The 20,904-nt window shown below is 40.0% G+C and overlaps 1 protein-coding gene across 3 annotated transcripts in view; it reads left to right on the top strand.

Annotated features, from left to right (window-relative positions):
- LOC124157878 (membralin) overlaps positions 1 to 20,904 on the top strand; it is a 185,145-nt gene that overhangs the window by 40,965 nt on the left and 123,276 nt on the right. For all 3 annotated transcript variants that reach the window (XM_046532944.1, XM_046532942.1, XM_046532943.1), the window contains exon 9: positions 14,557 to 14,614. In XM_046532944.1, coding sequence (XP_046388900.1) covers positions 14,557 to 14,614 — 58 coding nt within the window. The remainder of the gene's footprint in view (positions 1 to 14,556; positions 14,615 to 20,904) is intronic.

Raw genomic sequence — 20,904 nt, 5'->3', positions numbered from 1 at the left:
AATTATTTATTGTTTTGCGTCATAAAGTGATCAGTGTCGATTGAATTATTCTAACAATACTTTTCCAAGAAAAATTAACTGCTACCCGATGGATTCCGTGAAAACGCGTATTCGATATGCTATTTGAATCGGAAGAATCGTATCTTTACAACTTTTGTGGCAAAAATTGTCTTAATTTCCGGTAAAACGTGGCAGTATATAGTCATATCTTCGATTATAATCCTCATAAATATACTCAAATAGAAGACTACGAGAACATTAGCCATTATGCCGTTATTTATAACTTGATGGTCACCTTTAGTATTCTAAATTGGATTACACTCGATTATAGTCCCCCCCCCCCTTACTTTTCCTCAGCCATTTTTGGAAAAAAAGGGGGGACTATATTCGGAGATATACGGTAACATGGTAAAGAAAGGGTAATGGTGACTAGGGTAAATTTGCCCCAAATTATCAGAATAATTTCCGTCTAAATTATCTTTTGTGCTGCCTAGGTTCTCTCTCTCTCTTCTTAATGGTGGGTTACAGGGCACAGTTTTTTCTCAATTTCACTCCAATAAAGCTTAATTTTTATGAAAATTGAGTTTTTTTTTACCGAAAGTCATTCGACCACTCCAATTGTAATATAGCCAATCCGGTCAATAACTTAAAATATTTATTTGAAGCCTGACAGTGACCTGAGTATTTCTTATGCTGTATTCAGGTTACCGAAATATGTGTAATGCAAGCCACCAGCATATTGAAAACTAGTATACCATTACCTGTAGGGAAAAATCAAGCTTTAATGTACCATTTTCTGGAAAAAGGTTTGCCTCGTAGTAATTTTATCGTACTGTGGCCCAGTGGCGGATCCCGGATACAGAGTAGGGGGGAGGCTAAGTGGGGGTCAGAAAAAATTACCGTTCTATCTAGCATGAATTGGATACCCAAGGGGGGTCCATAGCCCTCTTAGCCTTCCCCCCATAGATCAGCCACCGCTGTGGCCAAAGACTAGCATTTGAATGTAAACTCTTTTATTATTAATTCATCACTGCCTTTCTTAACATGTTAAAGAATATTTATAGCATCCATGATTTAGTCCCTTGCTACCTTTGCACCAAAACTTCAATTCTAGATGAAGATTAATCAAAGATTTCTACGGACCTCATCCATCAGATTCCTTTACAGTTCTCTTATTCTCAGAACCAGCGGTCATCTCATCAACATCTAAGGTTGAGGTGTAATAAAAGAATCTGTAAAGTTATTTACTAGTTTAATTTAATTGGACACTCAGAAAACACAAAATCACGTATCAAGATAGCCTTGTATCTATCTATTGAAACTTTCATATCATAGTCTTCAGAAAAAATATGTAAATAATCTTTTGTAGCTTTCTCAGTCAAAGACTTTCTCTGGCATTTTTAGGTGTGAGCTATTATTTTCATCTTACCGGCTACTACGAAGATGTAACTTTCACTAGCATCATCACTACCCTCATTCGAAAAGTCAAACTCCTTAGCACAGGCAGGCAAATACTTAAACATGCAAATTTATATTTTTCACTAAAAATCTGGGATACTGTTCTCATAAGCCTTTCAAGGTGTGGGAAGATGTGCAAAAAATTTTTATATTCTAATGTATGAAATTACGTTTGCCGTAGGTAAATTATACAAATCATCTTGTGCATAATTGCCTGTGTGAATAATCTAAAATGTTGTTTTTTTAATGCAGCTTAGAGCTTTATGCTTAAAGTGACCTCACCATCCTCATCTGGCAAAATATCAGTCATTTTCCATTCCAAGATCTCAGTGACCTCTGTGCTTGCTTCATCTTTTAGAATAAGTCAGTTCTTTTGAAGTCATTAAAGCATTTCTACTTTCATATCTAGAGTCCTCATCTTTAGCACATCCTCTTAAGGCGGTTTCACACTGTCAAATTAACGTCAAACTCCGTTCAAGACTCGTTGAACAAGCCTTCTTGAATCAATAGGACACCATTTTAATCGTCATGTCTGCGGACATTTCATCTTGTATGCTCTAGAATGCCTTCATTTCCTTCAAATTCGTCTTACCTTGAACGGTTCTAATTTCTATTGTTCTCGAATGGTGTTAAAGCATTTTGACCAATCAGTGAAGGTTTTCCAGCCTTCCAAGCGCTATCTTGGAGACTGGATGAATGTTGACATCATGGCAGTTTCGAAGCCCTCATTAAAGTTAACGAAGAGCTAAGGTGTTCATATGAAGTTAACTACCGCATTAAGCAGAATCAAAGTTAAGTGATACAAGAAATTGATATAAACATTTGCCTCTAAGTAAAATTATCATTATACTTCTCTCTCGGTGTCGATATACGTTTTTCCTTTGTCGTCTATGTTCACTATGGTAAATCAAGTAAATTCAAGCTTTCTACAACCGTGTGAAAGGCCATTAAACTCGATTCAAGTTATGTTGAATAATTACTCATGAAAGATCATCTTGAATGGTCTTGAATATCATTTTAGCATTCAAGACGACCTGTTCCACGTTCATAGATCAAGACATCTCGAGAAGTGTGAAAGATGCTTTACATTTTATTGAAACTCAAATCAAAAGAAAGAGTTCCAGTAACCTTCATTCTTTTGAATTATGAAAGATCTTCTTATTCTTTCGTATTAGGTTTAGTCCCATCTATGAATGTCAATTACTGCTAAGATTAAGCAGAAAAATCTGTATTCACATTTGCGATGTGCATCATAATTGAGTGTATTTTCGCCATTTTTTTTGTTATATTATTTAAATGTGTATATTATTCAGAAAAATTCATTAACGTATCACAAATTGAACATCCCTTATTACATGGGATGCTTGCGATTGCTTTATTTTTTTACTTATAATTTGGCAGCTTGTGATGAAATCAAGCCATTTGTCCCCGGATTCATTATTAGGCCTCATTCACTGTGCTTTTGTTCGAAAACACTGGGATCAGCCATCAGTGCTTTGAAGAGCAAATAACGGCGGTAGCTTCGTCAATGGTGTCGAAAAATAACGGTAGCACGTGATTTTTTTCTTCGCCAACCGTTGCATTGGTCTTCCATCACCCCATTCAAGGTTTCCTTCCGGAATGACAAGAGTTCAACAAATTTGTTGGACATCAAAGGCCTCCCTCCGTTCTATCTCCGGCTGATTCAGCCCCGTAATCACCCACTTCTCCTCCATGAAAACAGTTCGTAAATTAAAATGAGGGCTTTCAATCCCATTTCTCTTCCCTCACCAAGCTTCCAGAACTTTCCTTTCTTCATCGCCGTCGTCTTTGTTGACTTGGTGATTTGCCGTACGCGCCGTTGGGCGGGGATGAAGATTATATGAGATCCAGAGCGCCGTGAGGTTATGGTGGGGATGTAACGCGGGGGAAGGGTGGTCTGAAAGTTCATGGGGTGGGAGTGAGGGGTTGGCATAATGAGATCGCGTGCGAAGAATGTCCAACCAGTGATTGCGTCCGAACAATTTTAGCACGTGATGCTAAGTGGAGGGGCACAAAAGCGACCGTGGCCTTTTTTCAAAGGCATTTGTTACGGCAGCAATTTCAATGGTTTGAAAAGGCAGTAATTGAAATCAAAGAGTTAGGCATGATTGGGCCAATCGTGAGGGTAATGACGGGCAGTTATTTTCTGTGGCCTGCATAGAATGTTTCGTGTTTCTCTGTCCACAAATCCTCTACAAGTACGGTATATGGATGACAAACCGTAGGTAAAAGCTATTATGAAGCGGTTTTCTATGGCGATCTCTTGTCTGATCTTGATTGATTCATCCTTTTTAAAAATGTATGTACTTTTCAGTCGGGTCCTTGCTTGAAATTTTCGAGTTTTCATTGGGTTACGCACGCAATGGTTATAATGTTTTCGGAGGCTAGATGCCTCGGGCTTTGAACAAAACTTGCAAAATTGAGTGTGCATTTGAGTATGAAAGTGAGGGTTATATTTTAAACTATCGATCCACTTTCTTCAGTCAGTAGTTAAGTCTTCACATTCTCAAGAGTTAGGTATTACGAGAAACTTTTTTTTGCATTTTTTGGGCACAAGAGTGAAGGAGGGCACACCTCTCCCTCTCTACCCATCATATTTAGTATTTTTTGGTGACGCATTACCTACTCATTTAAGACCTAAGGTATCTTGAAATTTCGAGGGATTGAGTAGACTTGAGTCAACGCTTACCTGTATCTCAAATATAGAAAAAATACCTTTCGAAAATAATGTTTGTATATAATAAAATAAATAAGTTTTGGACACAGGAAAATATTTTAAGTGGCTAGCTGAATATTTTAATGATAATTACCTTAAGTTTTAAACATTAATGAGTCATGAAAAAAGGGCGATTGAGCGGTAATAATACTGAAGTTTCGGAACGCAGTTGGCTCATCTGTGATGGACAAAGCGATTGTTATCGAGCGATTCCTCCAATAAACTTTGGTGATAGTATGAACAACCCTGCGGGTGACCAGCAAATTCATAATTATTCGCTCTCTCTGCAAAATCCAGCCTGGGAGCGTTCAATGTAACTCATCATCTAATAAATCAACTTGGGACCACTGACGCGCTAACGAACCACGCCAAACCCATAAACCTCTCCTTTGGCAAATTCCGAGGTGGCGACACGGATATCCTCGAGGCAAATAAGAGCGTGTCATGTCTCGATCCCTCGAGGAGTTCGCAAAGCAAGAAAAAAAAATATTGATCCGCGTCATTACTCGAGCCAAGTCGGCGGATGATCTCGGTATGGGCAAAGGAGATCACCGAGATAGAGAAGATTAGGTAGCCCAGTGGAGCGGGAATGTGGAGGGGGCTGGGAAGTTGTTTATTCGTAGCCTTTCTCGGCTCGTGAAAGATGGGACAAGACTTCGTTATCCCCGTCTGTTGCTTCGAAAGGGTCTTTTCCTCGCCGCCGTACATGCCCCGCCCCCGTCCGCGCTGTCCACAGCCCTCTCGCCGCGGCGCGGTCGCCCGTCGCCTCCCGCTGTTGCCTTCCTCCCCTCTTAAGTCCCCTGTCATCAATCTAGCATTCATCCTCTTCCTCATTTCCCGCGTCTGCCCCCGCTTCCTCCTTCTTTCTAATCACCCTGATCCCCTCCCCCGCCCCCGTCGTAGTCTTCGCTACGTTCCTCTGTCCCTTCTCCCTCGCCCTCCGCCCTGCTCCCCAGACCCCTGGCGTGCGGTGCCGAGCCCTGACAGATTTTCAGTGGAGATGGGGGATGGCCGGAGTGGTGTGAGGAGGCAGAGGGATCATTTAGGTGGTTCCCTTTGGCCAACTTTGTCCTCCTTGTTTATGCTATATAGTTCAATCCCCGTTGTGTGTGAGTTCCGAGAATGCAGTGGGTGGAGCCGGCATCTAATAGGCCCTTGCTTCGTAGTCATGGAGAGTCATTATTCCGATCATTGGTTTGATGTGCCCGTCAACTCTCATCATCGGCTTATCACTTGCTGAGCTCGCTATTCTTTTCACCCTTGTCGTACGTAACTATCACTTTAATGAGATTTTATTTTTCTCTTACCGTTTTCTCTCCGCTCCATTCCTCATGTGTGCTCAGTCATGATTGAAAAATCCTGCTGTATGCACGGATTCAACCACTTCATTTACTTTGACTCTAAATTTAATCATTCTATGACGATGATAATTAAGTTAAGGACCTGGGATCTAATCTTAACTATGTTTAAGAAGACAATGCAAAAATGAAGAATAAATTATTAATCGAAAAAGGCAAATATGAGGATTTAGATATAATGCTTCCCATAAAAATTCGGCCTTGATAAGAACCGTAATCAGTTGGTTTTTTAGTTTATGTAACAACAAATCTAAATATGGCTAATGATTATTGATCAGATTTGATACGGTTATACGCTTATCTTTAATTCAGTCGGCCATCCGACCAAATGACCGATTATGCTCTATATTTTTATTGGGAAAATTTTCTACGATCAAGTTATTTTTAGTTTAGAACGATGAAGTACGCAGAGAAATAACATTTATTAATCTACCTACTTCAGTAACCATTTTTCTAGTTAATATTTAGGTTTTTACCTCTACCTCCGGGTATTTACCGCCCGTTTGGAGTTGGGTATCCGTGGTTTTGCGTATACGTGTCTAGTACTGTAATCGTCATCCCAGGCGTGAATGGTGGTGGCTCGCTCTCAAGGATACTGGCAGGTGGTAACTGGCTATGATTAGCAGATTATTTTCGAGTTGAGCCCGCAAAATCTAAGAGGAATAGCTGCACTTGGTCTTATATGTAGTTATTTTCGCAAATCATGAGTGACGAACAATTTTAACGCGTCGTTGATCACATAACTAAGAAAGTAAATTCAATTAAAAGTATGGGTCATAATCTAATGAAATTTAGCAGTACAGCCAAAAAAATTAACAATTTTTTTGGCTGTACTGCTAAATGGCTATGTATATATGTATAGTACTTGGTGATGGTTTTCCGGGTTTACACCGCGTTGATTCATGTTTTTGCGGACGACAGTTTCGGGCGCGTTCCAGCTCCCGTCTTCGGGTTTTGGACAACATGAATCAACGCGGTGTAAACCCGGAAAACCATCACCAATCAACTCACCGCGGAAGCCTCCGTAATTATGTATAGTACTTGTTGATTATAATATTATAAATGATGTTATAGATATTAGGCGTATATATTGGCGGCAAAACGGACTTCATAAATGTCAATTTTGCCCTAATCATGATGATCTGATGCTAATTTTTGACGAAGTGAATCGTGTTTACTTTAGATAAGAGTGGTGAGATTGTAAAGTAATGATGATGGCGAGGAGTTTAAGATTAATGAAAAACGTATGAAGTTCATGGAAGAGAGAAGTTTCTTCTTGTTTCCAGAGAGGGCGAGGGAAACATCCTTATAAATAAGGTCCCTTAAAACGAATGGGAAGATGTGTGTGGGAAGTGCTTCATTATTCAGTGTTAGGATTCCCACTTATGAAATAATGAAACTATTTGCAGGAGGTGTCACAATGGGGAGTGACGTAGAGATTTTCTGATAAAAACGGAGGTAAGCGTCGCTGGGCTAGTTGATAATAAATTATCCGGTCGGTAATTATTGGTTAAGAATTATGCAGGGATCAACGTGACAGAAAACTGAGTATAAAGTGTAATTCTATTTAGAAACCTCTGTCATTCAACCACCACGTTAGCTATCACACAAGCATACTAACCGGGCGTGCATATTCAAAAGATTTTACAAATATTTAATTTAATACCAATGGTTGACTCGCCATGATGCGAATGTATCAGAAATTAGTATCGAAGCCGTTTTAAAATCAGACGTAAAGCCATATTTATGAGGGCTTGTTCGCATGGGCATACTTTTGATTTATATGTGACATCGCCTTCGGGGGACTTCCCCTTGTCTAACTTAGGTCATATTCGAAATAAAATGTGTCTGCTATATTCGGTTTTGGTGTGGGTGCAGCTGCAACTGCAATTCAGGTTTCGTCAGAGCAATCGGTAGAGAGAGATTTTAATGCCTTTAAGTTCCTTCCTTCCCACTCATATTTTTCTAACCCATATATTTTTTACCTCTCATTGTCTGTGGCCTAAGAGTAGAATGTAATATGCGAAAGGCGTCGGAATTTTAAGAGGAGGGTATAGCTGCAAATTTAGATTGCTCTTGACCATGCGGTGGTAATAATCTTGTTTCGGTTTCATCTTTTCGGAGTGGGTTCCATAAATTTAAGCGGTACCGTCACAGTGTGGCACTCACTCAAACCTCTTTTGCCTCGTCCTTGGGGAACACTTTAGAGGAGTGAGCTCATTTTTTCTCAATCTCGGTGGTGAATATGTTCGGCCCCTTTGTGACAGCGTGGTCCAATTCCCTGGTCGTCTCGCCCCGCCCATGCTAGGAAATGCGATTGTCCACGCTTCGCTCCTTTCCGATTTCATCGGCGAAGGGTGTGATGGGAAGGGGAGGAAATGCCTATCTTCGGGGAATGAAGTGGGGAATGGTATGTATCTACTTCGGCGGTATAATTTCCCGATGTCTCTATTCCCCCATCCCTCACCGCACGGACCGCGATACTCGTTTTAGGATCTCACTGCAACGAAGCGAAGCTTTTTATTTTAATTAAAAAGTAAGAGTTTTTCTTTTAATGTAGCCAACGAATTCAAAAACTGCACGGATTTATTTAGCTAACTAACCAATTTTTCTGTTCATCGGCGCGGCTACCAAAGCCGCAACTTCGACTTTTCCCCGTGAAGAGAAATGTCACTTTATGTATTATCCAATCATTGAAAAAAATCGAAGCAAAAAAACTAGGATCCCCAAGTATAAAAAAACTGTTCATCCCAAATTACTACGAAGAGGCCTTGTACTGTTTTGAAAATGGCAATGGCTACTTTTAATATCAGAAATGGGTTATTGTTAAAATTTAAAAACTGGCAATTTTCCACGTAAAATTTTTATTCATTTAACCTTCCATGGTTTCAGCACCTAATGACATTATCACAAGTTTATTGTGTGTTAAGTTATCGTTGTTTGTTTGTTTTTTGACGTGGATATATCAAATTTCTACAAATTTAATTCTGATACGCATTTTTGGAAAGTAATTCCTCCCTTCCAACGCTAAATTACCGATACAAATGGGCTCATTGCTTTTTGTGGAGTTGAATTCTCTGATGAGGAATACATATTTATAAAAATAATAATTTGTACCGCTTGGCGCGTTTCTTGATTCAATGAACTTCTTATAGCTTTCCGATACTCTTCATCATTAACGCGTGCCTCGTATTTGGCGGGTTGTTCTATTGCAGCTCTCAATTTAAAAGGCTGTAAGTATTGGTTCAATAACGGTTTCGTTATCTTCTCTTAAGAACAAAGGGATCATTACTGAGCAATTAAATTGACTCAAATTTTGAAACACATCGCTACCCTACCTCTTCCGATTAATTTCTTTAACGGAGGTTGCATTGTGAGCAGCCCTCGTATACCTACAGCGATTCAAGCTTATTGATTTTTAAGCGTGAAAGGAGATCAAGTATTTTCATGCTTTTTATGAGGGATTTCATCAGTAATGAATCCATGAAGTACCTTAAAAGGCGTTGTTATTAATACAGGTCTAGATCCAATTTTTACCCGCTTAGCAAGTTCAGCGTATTAGCTCTCGAGTTCTGTCTTTCGTAGAATATGAATAATACCAACTGGCTGGGTTATCCATTCCCTTACATCCTTTGTTAGTGCTGGGTCATGTTGAGCTTCGGCTGAAATTCGTATTCGCTGGAATTAGCTGGATCTGAATGGATTTTTTTCCGTCGGCATGAATGTTTGTAACTCTGACATCATGTATGGGGTTTCGCTATTGGACAGAGAAAAGACCAGGGCATTTGAAGATGCTTTTTTTTTAGCATGGAAGAGAATTGAAGCTATGTTCAATGAATTGTTCATTATATACTCTGTGGGTTTCTTTTATTCCTTGGTACGTCAAGTGCCACTCGGAAATTGCAAATTGCATGTGGGTCTAAATCGCCTCCTCTTTCATTTGCAAACCTCTGTAAAATGTTTACATTTTGCTAAGAATTCAAGATTTGAGGTGCTTTATGATTTGCACTTGACCCAGGGTATATCCAACCTTTCGTCATTTCTTGTCGATGGGGCATTTTGAGCTTTCGCAGAAAGCCGTATTCGGTGGACTTCGCTGGAGCAGGAAGGATTTCCCCCTCCCCACCACGGATGTCAATAACAAGTGTGGTTTCGGTACCGTGGGTGGAGAGATGCAGTTGAATGAGGAAGAAGCTAGGATATTGGTAGAGCAAGTGGGAAGAAATTAAGTACTTTCATGATATTTAATCCTTACTTCAGTTTTTGTTGTGCCATCAAGCGCGTTGCAGATGTAACCATTTATTTATTTTTTATTTATATTCAACGCACCTAAAAGCGCATTTAAGGATTTTGGTTCAGGAAAAAAAGCGTAGGACGAACACAGCAACCCATGCCCTGGATAAGAACAAACTACCTAGGCGGGACTCGAACCCGCGACATTCGTTTTGGCAGACGAGGGCTTTACCACGCCGCCGCCGAGACCGGCATTTATAAAGGTAACTGTAAAAATATTAATATCGTTAAAGATAACAAAAACAGTGAAAATGAAGATAACCGCAACCATTGATATGGTGGTAGTTATATTTCTCCTTTATTATCTAGCCCTCAACACAATGTTACTTGAAATGTTAAGCTTTCGATTTTTATCTTTCAATTAGGGTTAATAATTGTCCCTGGTTACATTTATCCCTTCTTGGTGATGGGTCATGTTGAACTTTCGCTGATAGCCATATTCGCTGGGTTTTGCTGGAGATTTTTTTCCACCTGGAATGATGTCGGTACCGAGAGTTGTGTGGATACCGTGAGTGAGGAATCGCGTTTACAGACTGAGAAGAGGCAAGGATATTGGAAGAACAAGTGGGAGGCGAAGTGGGAGAAGAAGAATGTTGAGGAAAAGGGAGGAAGTGGAGAGTTGAGGAGTTGTGGGAGGGAATCCTGGGAAATGATTTGGCGTCATGCAGAGAGAGAGGGTGGAGGGGTGGGGGGAGACGCTCCGACTGGCGCCCCTCCCCCTCATCCATCTCTATGGAGACGGCGGCCAGCGGCGGGAGGGTTTCCTCTTCCCAGCAGCCCTCGACAACCCTCCCACCTCCTTTCACGCAGTCTTTGAAATCCTGCTGGCCTGCTCCCCCCTCAAAAAATATATGCAACCCGTGTTGTTTGCTTTTAGAGCACGTAATATGATTAATATACAGGAATTAGTGGAAGGCCTACTCTGATTCGTGGTTTCTCCGTCAGACGAAAGTTCATTTAATGTTTTATGCCATCTCGTGTGGTATAATGATAAGAGAAAGATCTTAATAAAAATAGTGAATGAGTTTTCCGCCATTGGACTGAGAGTATAAAAGAAGGGGAGGGAACAGGACATAATTAATTAATTGGGTATTAGGAGGATATTTTAAATCAGTTGGCCCTTTCGAAATATATTACATCCGCAGAGTAATTCATCAAAGTTACTTATTTTCGGTCTAGTATAATATTCGTCATTCTTCCGCTAAGGGAAGGCCCAATCCACCTCAATGTTCAGCCTCACCATTCCAAAAAAAAAAAAATGAATTTTTGTCTTTAATCAACATTTACTCGACGCTGAACCTCATACCATTGTCATTTTCTTCTGCTGTTAAGGTAGCGTTCTGACAGTGCTGTGTTCATTTATACTTCTTTATACTTTGGAATGACTATTATTATTCTGGTATCTGATTGCCTGATCCCGAAAAATGATGGTATCAACGTCGTTTGCCGTCAGAATGATTGATATTTGTTTAGTGGCATATTTTATTGGCAGACCAACATTTCCTCGCGATTTCTCCGTCAGATCAGAGTTTTGAATTCGTGTTTTTTGTGTTTGAGTGTTGTGTGGCGTTCCATTTAAGTCCTGATACTATTTTCCTGCTAAATCAAGACCAATGTAATGGAGGAATGTTTTCGTTTGCTCAAGCACAAGTAAATATTAAGTGATTATCATTTTCGTTATCTTTGCAGTGATAAGTGCATATATATTTTTCGATATCACGTTTTTTGGTGGGCAATGCAATTTTCATGTAATCCAAGTCGGATCATTGGCATCCTATGGATAAGATCAAGGTCAGTCTCTGAATGCTATTCCTATATACATATGACAACAACGGCTTTAGACAGAGAAGAGTGGCTGCTGCGACAGTAGTATGATCATGAGAATGGAGAGTGAGAAATATCATTAGCCCCGCTCAACAGGTGATTTTACGTAGCATATTATTGATGTAAAACTAAACTTCCATCTTGAAACATCCAGGATATATAGTGTAGGCCTTTGAAAACTACATTTACCTCTTCTCAATTTTTAAAGAACTTTTAAGTGGAAACCTGGAAGATGGAGAGATCCACGAATCAAGAACGCCACACGAAGACGACGAGGCAATATTTGTAAATGCATTGCAATTTCGGGTCCAATTGAAATACCTCACTGCGAAAATCTTTTGTCTGAAAGTCTGGAAAAGTCACGGAATTTCCTTGTGGCCTTCGATTGTCCACCCTGGGACATAATTGCATACCACCCATTGCAAGATGTGTCGGGATAGCCCGCGGTGTTAGGGTCTCGGGCGAAGGTTTCGCGGTATTCTCTTCCTTTTTTCTATAAGACCATCAACGCTCTCGTCAACACGTGGCGGTCCTTTTTATCGTTTCATTTATTGCGTGGTTGGGGATTGTGATGCGGTATATGTGTGTGGTGGGATGGGAAAGCGGGGAGGTGGGGCAGGCGTTGAGAGTTCCCACTCCCGAATCGACCCTTCGCCGTCATTTCTTTATTTTCCGGGCGGGAGCTGAGTGGAAGGGCCAGGCATGGAGGCTTTTTCCTTTCTTCTATCCGTCCTCGTGAGAGCGTTTCGCCCGCCCCCGCCCTTCCGATTCGCACAGTGGTCGCATGGATGGTGGGTAGCCAATGCGCTTGGGCAATGCCCCTCTTGGTGGCCAAACCACGGGACTATATGTGAACTGTATTAAGGTGGCTGCGGAATAACCTGATTCTGAGGACGTCAATGAAACCCCAACTTCAGTATTATCTTGGAAAAAGAAAGTGTCAGCAAAAGAAACATTCATAAATAGATTTTATCTGTATCTGATACTCCACCTTCGTGATTATTAAATGAGTGGAAATAAATAACGTTCTTAGTCAGCCTATGAAATCCATCGCACGATCTCTAATTTTGCCATTTAAATCTCGGCGGAATGTGCAGAAACAGTTAATCCCTGTTGTTAATATTTCCTCTGAGGCACAAAACTAGGACCGCTGCTTCTAATCGTGGCATTGTCTTTTGGGTAGTTTTTAAGTGGTAACGAAACCATTAAGCTTTGATAAGGTTTCAATTGGAGTTTGATGACGTGCAGCTTTGAGCCAAAAACGTTTCAGCTGATTTCGTTGATATTTTTCTTACTTTAAAATATCCGGTAGTGATTAGAAAATTGTATTAAATAAATTTAGGAGAAATGCGATGCTAGGAATTGCGATGCGTATTTTTTTTATCGTTTACGAATGCTTTATAACCTATCTATAGCTCAACTATCAATCACCCTTATAATTACACTTCTGAGTCATTGATGAAGTTTTTGGTTAGCAGTTCGGTCTTATTTTTTGTCGCGTTTACTCATTGCGCAAGAAGTTTGACTCAATAAATACCATTTTAGCTACCATTCTAATAATTTCATATGGAATTATTTTAATAATTGCTACTTAAATGTGACAAGAATATATTTTTCTCGATTGAGCATCTACATGTACTAGTCGAAGGAGTTATTACGCTAAAGGTGTGCAATTCATTACTTTGGATTCCCTCCTTTCCTTATGGCATCGCTGTCCAAAAGTAATAGAACCGTCACAATCGGTTGTCCATTTTGGTCTCTGGCCGTGGAAAGCTCCATCTACTCACAATGTCAGCGCTGGACCACCAAAGATCTCCCCGTCTCAGTCTCCAATGGGGAGAGAGGTAAACACTGACCAATTGGTTTGATTGATGGCGCTCGTGTGAGTTTTATTTCGTTCGTGGTCGACGGAATGTACGAGTCAAGTGGCTGCGCTCGCATCTCCGCTTCGTGGTTGATATTTGATGAACGACCTATTTTTGGAACCCCTGAGGATCGAATTTCCGTCGTGATCTCGTATTTCCGCTCTCTTCTCAACCCTCCACAGCTTCTACCGAGTGAGATTACGCTGAAATAACGTGGATTTTTTTGGTTTTGTTGGAAATCCTTAAGTATTTTTTTCCGAATTAAGACTTTTGATTTGGCATTAGGTAATTAGGTTCGTTATCTTTTGCTGCAGGTTCTTCAGTGAATTTTTATCTATGATGATATTTACCGCTTCTTCTAATTCTTTCATAGTCGAGAGGCACTTGTTGCAATCTTTACCAGGGAATGTTTTTCTACACAATATTTCCCCTGATTGATTCCTCATTTCATGTTATCCACTGCGACTCCTGTTTTTGGTGAACCCCATGTTGACCCAGTAATTGCTGAATAAAAATTGTGATTCTCTTTATGAACGTATTCTGAAGTTAAGGAACCAATGTGTGCCGTACATAACTATGAATGTTTTTATTCCTGGAAAATGTTCACAAAAAATCTTTTCTCGTAGGTACGTTTTCTTTTTTCCATACCCAGCCTTTACTCAGTAATTACCTTTAAAGCTGTCAATTTAATCATTTAATATTGAATTGCTTTAATTATTGAAGCATAAATGTAGCCGGAATATCTAATTTTCGGATCAGTATTCGGTCAAAGGCAATATTACGTGAAAGGTGTAACACTCATTAATGATTTTCTCAATAATTTCCCTAGTTAGTATCAGTGTTTCTTAACTTTTTTGTAAAGTATTTTATCTTTAAGGGTGGTTTTCGTATGCGATAAAGATGATAAGGAACCAGAATATAAGGGTCTGAACTATGGTTGTACGAGTTATTTAATTATGGAAAAATGTGTGTTGCCGTTGAAACTGGCGGTGGGTACTGATTTCTTCTCTCTTTTTTGCAGACGGTTTCCATATCAATGCTGCTGAGGTACTCTCATCATCAGATATTCGTCTTCATCGGTGAGTTTCCCTTGTCCATTTGTTTTAATTTAAGTGTTAGTTTTCGGTGTCTAAGTAGAGTACCAAAACTTTCGCTGATTTTTACATTTTCGACCGCAGATCGCGGTGTGTTTCACTTGAATGTGGGGTTAAGGTATTGCTTCGTATCATGAGCTTTTCGTCACTTCGCTACGAGTATAGAAACACAAGCTGCTATGAAAATAGGAGGTCGCCGTCACCAGAAATCCACCATACAGTAGACATGAAAAAAGAGAAAACTATTTTCCAGCGGCAGCGATGTGTCGATATCAGTGAAACGTTTTCACGAGCATCCTGAAGTCTGAGCTTTCAGATTTGCAGTGGTTACATCTGGTTTTGTTTCGTATTTTGGTGTAAAAATACCTTTTAAAAGCATTTCAATCAGAATGAATTAGCCTCGTAGTGGAAGCGTAGATATGGGGATTTTGAGGGTGGTGGAGTCTAGTGTTCATGGCATATATCCGTGCTCCGTTTCGCCTGCACCACCTTCGCGAAGGTAGGGGTCGGCAGTCGGTGAGTCTGCCGAAGGGAAGGGCGCAGAAGTTTATGCAGTGTTGGAGGGCCCACGCACTTTGTATTCAAGTATTTCGTTTTCACTCCCTCGTCCACCCGTTTGATTTCTTGAAGAGGTGCTTGGGGGATGGGGCTTGAGTAAACAAGGGCGTTTCACGGAAAACAGTTCATAACAATCGCCTCGGTGCGCTAATTCAGTCTGCTCTCGGCATTGCGACGAGAGTGTTTTATAAGATAGAACGTCTTAAGAGAAGGTTCTTGTGAAAGCTAATGGTTCTTGCGCTTGAAGAAAATTATTTTGTCTGGGGCATTCTTGCTTATATTTAGACGAGCTACCGTAGCATAGGGAAGCCTGTGAAGGACGCCGTTGCCATTTGGACTATTCTTTGTTCTATTTAGACGAGCTACCGTAGTAAAGGGAGTATGGCTGTTGCCATTTGGACTTTAAAGAAGATTGCCGCTTCCTTTCAAGTACCCTTCTCATAAAGCATCCTCCCGCGAAAGCGCCTACGCTCATGCTCGCCGCGCTTTTTTTTTTGAGGGAAGGCAATCACTCCTGCTCGACCGGTATCTTTTAGCGACGCATTACTTGATTAAAACTTACGCTATCACCTTGAAATTGTCAACAATTGTCTGTCCCTTAAACTTGCAAAATTTTACCATTGCATTTTCGTGGAGGTAAAATTTTGATACTTAAAATTTAAGTTGATGTTGAATTGTTAAGTTGTTTATCTCTCCGAAAATTTCAAGATGATAGCTTAAGTTTTAAAAGATGAATACAGCAAGAAATGTAAGCAAAATACTAACGGTCCAGCGGATGTAATGAGTCCTCTTAATCTTTTTCGAAAGTCCCACTCGGGAATTCTGGGTATATCTGGCGCAGAGTCAGAAAAGGGGGCGGGAGTGCGGAAGGTTCATAATAATTAATGGAAATAGCTAATGTGTAATGATAACTGCTCTTAAGGTACAGCGTATTTATAAAACTATAATATTTTCGTATACATCACTTTAAATAAATGTTATTGATATTATTTTAGAATTATACTTTTCGATAAGTCTTTATTTGACTGTGACAACTGTGGCATAGGTGTGTGGTTTACCCCTCCTGTTTGCTCCTCATGGTATACTTATGCGGTGTCGTTGCATTGATCTCAATTCCTCTTATCCCATATCCTTTTACTCATTCGGCTACTGAATTTATTTTTTCGGTCTTGGATTCACTCTTTCTTCGTCATGGGGTTAAAGTTCGAGTCTCTCTGATTATTCTCAAATTACGTGTGAAACTGATGGTTCGTTATAGTTAAGTGTCTAAAATTTAAAATACTCATTAAAACCCAATGAGTCTATTCGAAATGACCCATGGGGTTTTTTCCAGGATCGCAGTATAGGTATAACACGGGTAAATAGCAAAATAGTGTCCTCTTTCGTTGGCCGATGGGGAAAGGCCATCGATGGACTCCAATAGAAAAAGTTCCTCAATCACCAGTTATTCGTGTAGTATTTTGAAGAGGCGACCGACAGCAAAGATCGTTTACGCTAAAAAGAAGGGTAGGGAAGAAACGGTGGAGAGAAACCCGGCTCCGGCATTAGCCTGCTTTTTATGAAAGGCGCCGAATGGACCACGGATTAACCCGCCATTCGACGTTCGGAGTGCTGTTATTGAAGTGCCATCCACAAAGCACCTAAGCAGGGACCGGGCAGGCCCTGAAAAATCTCTGCCACCTCTAGGGTACTAACCCGGGCCCACTGGGTGGAAGGTCTTCACACTAGCCACCACAACAACCCGAACCGCTCTACCTCATAATTAGAAAGTTGAGGATTGATAGTGCGTGGGCAAATGGTTTGCATAAGATGCAGTCGAAATTTCACTCCACGCATACTCCTCCTCTACGATGATGCACCGGGAAGAGATGACTTTCAGTATTGTCAAGAGAGAGGCTTGTCCCTATGTCACTTGATTGGAGGGGTGAGGTGCCTTCAGTCCGTTGCTACTATCTCAAACCGTTCTCTTGATCATCTGTCTTTGTACCCGTGTGCCGTGACCTCTCCTTCCCGTCAGCCCTTCATGCGCTATTATCTTCCTCGGCTAGGCGCCTCTGGGCGTGGTGTTGCGCGCAACAGGCGCTGGGGTGGGGACTTCCCAGAGACCCACCCTCCGAGGTGTATTGCATTGTCCGGGGATATTGCGTGAGGGACGCGAGGGGGATGTGTTCGGGAGATGATCCAGCCCTCTTTTCGGTGGGGAGAGAAGGAATGACTGGTTGCGATGGTTTTTTGATGCTAAGGTAACCCGAGAATTTTCCACCCAAGGTGGGCTGGAAGCTGTTGCAAAGGTCGGAAGACGGAGGTAGAGGATGGATTTTCTTTGGTTGTCATACACCAAAAAGTTATTATTTTTATTGACCTGAAAATTTATCTGCATAAATAATCCTTCTCGCGTCTGTCATCACTTATAATTTGTTGTTTTGTCATATCTTCGCGAATTTTTCAACTCCCATCTTTTCTTATCTTTTGCGGCTTACTTTGTGAAACTGCGAAGTAGGAAGAGAAACTTCACTTTGTGCATTCCTAATTTATCTTTGATTCCCGGCCATTGTTACAGTGAGATTCCTCGATAATTCAGTTGTATTGTTGAAGCATTGTGGTTTGGAATTGAATATGGAAAGTGAATTTTCATTTCCTCCACCTTCTCGTTTATTGCGCATTACTATACCAGTGAAATCTCTTCCTGAGACTTTTCCAGCCACGTATATTTTACATGCAGGTTAATGTGATTATTTTCGAATTTCGTTTATACTTTGGGGCATCCAGCAGATGCAGTTATGGGAAGGAGTGGTTGTAGTCGGCGGACTGTCAGTACTAATTTCATAAATAATACGAAATAAGCTTGTTCTGAACAATCCAGCTGTAAAGCGATGTTCTACTGTTGCTCTTGCTATAGCAAAAATAATCGCGGAATCAGAAGCACTTAATGATTTGATGACACGGAAATCAATTGGTTCTTACCCTTTCATTTATAAATATGTACTAATGCTATAAAAAATGAAAGGAAGAGGTACAAAATCATAATTTCAAAACTCGTAAAAACGTCACAAAATTATTATCTATCTGCTATTATTGTAAGATATAAGGGAAAATAATACTATTTTATCATGATCTCTTCGCATTGAAACCTGCTTTATTTATGGCTTGTTTTCAATCAAAATTAACGAAAGCGGAATTCCTTGGAAAAAGTTCAAATTCTCATTCAGAAAAATTGGATCACATCTAGAGATAAAGCGAATACTTTTTGTACTGGGATCACTTTTGACGATACTCAAACAGTTTGTTTAAATACGTAATATCTCATCTTTATAAAACAATAAATAATATCATACTTAACTAGTGCGGCATGAGTAAATCCGAATATATCTAACAAATATTGGCGGTGTTGATAGTTCATGATTGAAGCTGTAAGTCATATGACTACTGTCGGAAGCAGTTATCACATCTACTGACTGGTATTTTAAGTATTCTAATGAAGGATCCGGAACGCCACAGTATTTTATTAAATCAGTTCATGAATCGTCACTAACTTTTATTTTTGCAATAGTTAGGTAGATGTGTATTTATTATGTAATATAAGTTTGGGCCAAGTTTGAGATAGAATATTTGGCAAAAGTTAATCAACAAAGGGCATTGCCGGATAAAGAGGGTGAAAAGTACCCCCTCCCGGATTTTTCCCGTACTTGGGGTATGCAATTTGGGATCAAATAGGACAAACCTCCCCACATTTCCAGCCCGCTAGAGGCCCACCAGGGCCGGCTAGATCGAAAATACGATTTTCACTCTTTTTTTAATATCTCGGTCAAGAAGACATATTTTTTAATGCGGTTTGCAGCATTTGAAACCTTATTGCATGGAGCAGATTTCCAATTGTTTTCAAGAACTTTGAGCGAGACAAGAAGATATGGCGTTGATTTGAAAATTTCTAACGCATGTTTTTATAAAATATGTTTGAGAGGGCCAAAAAGAAAAAAACGTTTTCTGGAGGTGTTTTTTAATACCTTTCGGCTGGCGTATTGAAAAAATAATTTTTAGGTGGTGGAACATCGCGAAAAATGCGATTAAAAATATGCGATTTTTGCTATGTGGCTCTATGCTCTGGCCCTCCATAACACCCCTTATTATTTATTATAGTATTCTAGCGATCAAGGTGCCCACACAGGACAGAATTGTATGGATACTGGTGCCGAAAATGGCTACTCTGCCCTTGAAAACGCCCGAGTATGCTAAAAAGAATTTCCCGGCCTCCAACCCAAGAATTGAATCAATTGTTATTCGTGGCTAAATTAAGACGGGTAGGTAATGGTAATATTAAGGAAAAATATTATTGAAATACAACGAACTATATTTCGGCGTATTCATTGCCTTCTAACGAAGTCGCCGAAGAAGAATTCGCCGAAACGTTGTCGAAGAATTAAATATAAGTTATAAATATTTGGCCAACGCTCTAGAAAATATTTAGATACTTGTAATGCTCAGTGGTTAATAGTTACAGCAACCATTATTTAAGTATCATATTTTCATAGATATGCTGCCGTCCACCTTACCTTAACTTAATCATTTCTCGAGCTTCGCGATATTATTTTGAGTTTCGATTGGTATCTACCTGCATTTTCCATAACTCATTGTACTCCTCGGGCCGTGGTGGGTGGCTTTATAGATTGATTCTTCCTCCATATGCACGTGTGTCATGGAGCGCACACGTGTTCTTTCGTTTTGTTGTTTCCTTTCGTATTTCCACTCCCTCCTTCCACTAAGTGGGGCTTGGAATGGCACGAGTCTTACGGAGGTCACCTTGGCGCCGTCGGGCCCAACGAAAATTGCCCAGACGGCGCATGTGTCCAAGGCGGAATTCTGGAGCGATTTCTCGTACCTCAGTCGTATTTCCTTCTGGAGTCCAATAGCTGCAATTAGGGGATGGGGCGATTACCCCATCCACTCCTGTTTTAGAAGTTCATTTCTAACATCATGAATATGATAGTAAATTTAGGTATAAACGTACGGAAAAAAAGTTATAATTAGGAAAATTTAAAATTCTAAATTCCGGAAATAGAACCTAAGATTAGAACGCCTTCTCATCCGATTCCAATGCTCTATAATACTATTTATTTTCTTGCCAATTCGAAAACGTCGTGATGTGTCCCTAAGGAAAGTTTCAAAAAACATTTTATAGCAAGCACCATGCTTTTCTTCTTCTTTTTCGATGTGTTAGAAAAAGAGCAACCTATTCATTGTGATGCCGTATGATGCTTTTCGCGGGCTCACACTAAAGCTTCTTTCCGCTGTGTTCTCTGGAGAACTTTTATGTATAAGTTTTTCGATATTGTTTCTAGATTCATCGAAATAGTGGTGTAGGCATTGATTTTCCAGACCAGTGATTGAAATGGTGCTCTTTGCGCCACACACTAAGTTGTTCGAGTTTTTTTAGGTTAAAAGTAGTTAGTGTATTATTTGAAGCTGAAATTTGAAGTTTTTCTGTGCTTTTCAAGTACTTAGAAAGAGGCACATTGTCCAATAGTTATCTTGTCAGAGTAAGTTCATGGGATAATTTTATTTTGCATCTTTATCCGATGATGGTGGTTATTTTTCCAATTAATTATTTATTTCCATTTTACCACAATTTTGACCTTTCATGATTGTTCAAATTGTTCAAACTGGCAATCATTATTCTTGTTTGAGTAAAATTCTGAGGCATTGAAACCTATTAATTTTTT

Source organism: Ischnura elegans, chromosome 4 (genome assembly GCF_921293095.1).
Source record: "Ischnura elegans chromosome 4, ioIscEleg1.1, whole genome shotgun sequence".
Classification (NCBI taxonomy): domain Eukaryota; kingdom Metazoa; phylum Arthropoda; class Insecta; order Odonata; family Coenagrionidae; genus Ischnura; species Ischnura elegans.
Note: the sequence above shows the minus strand (reverse complement) of the source record. Positions and strands in the feature narration are given on the sequence as shown.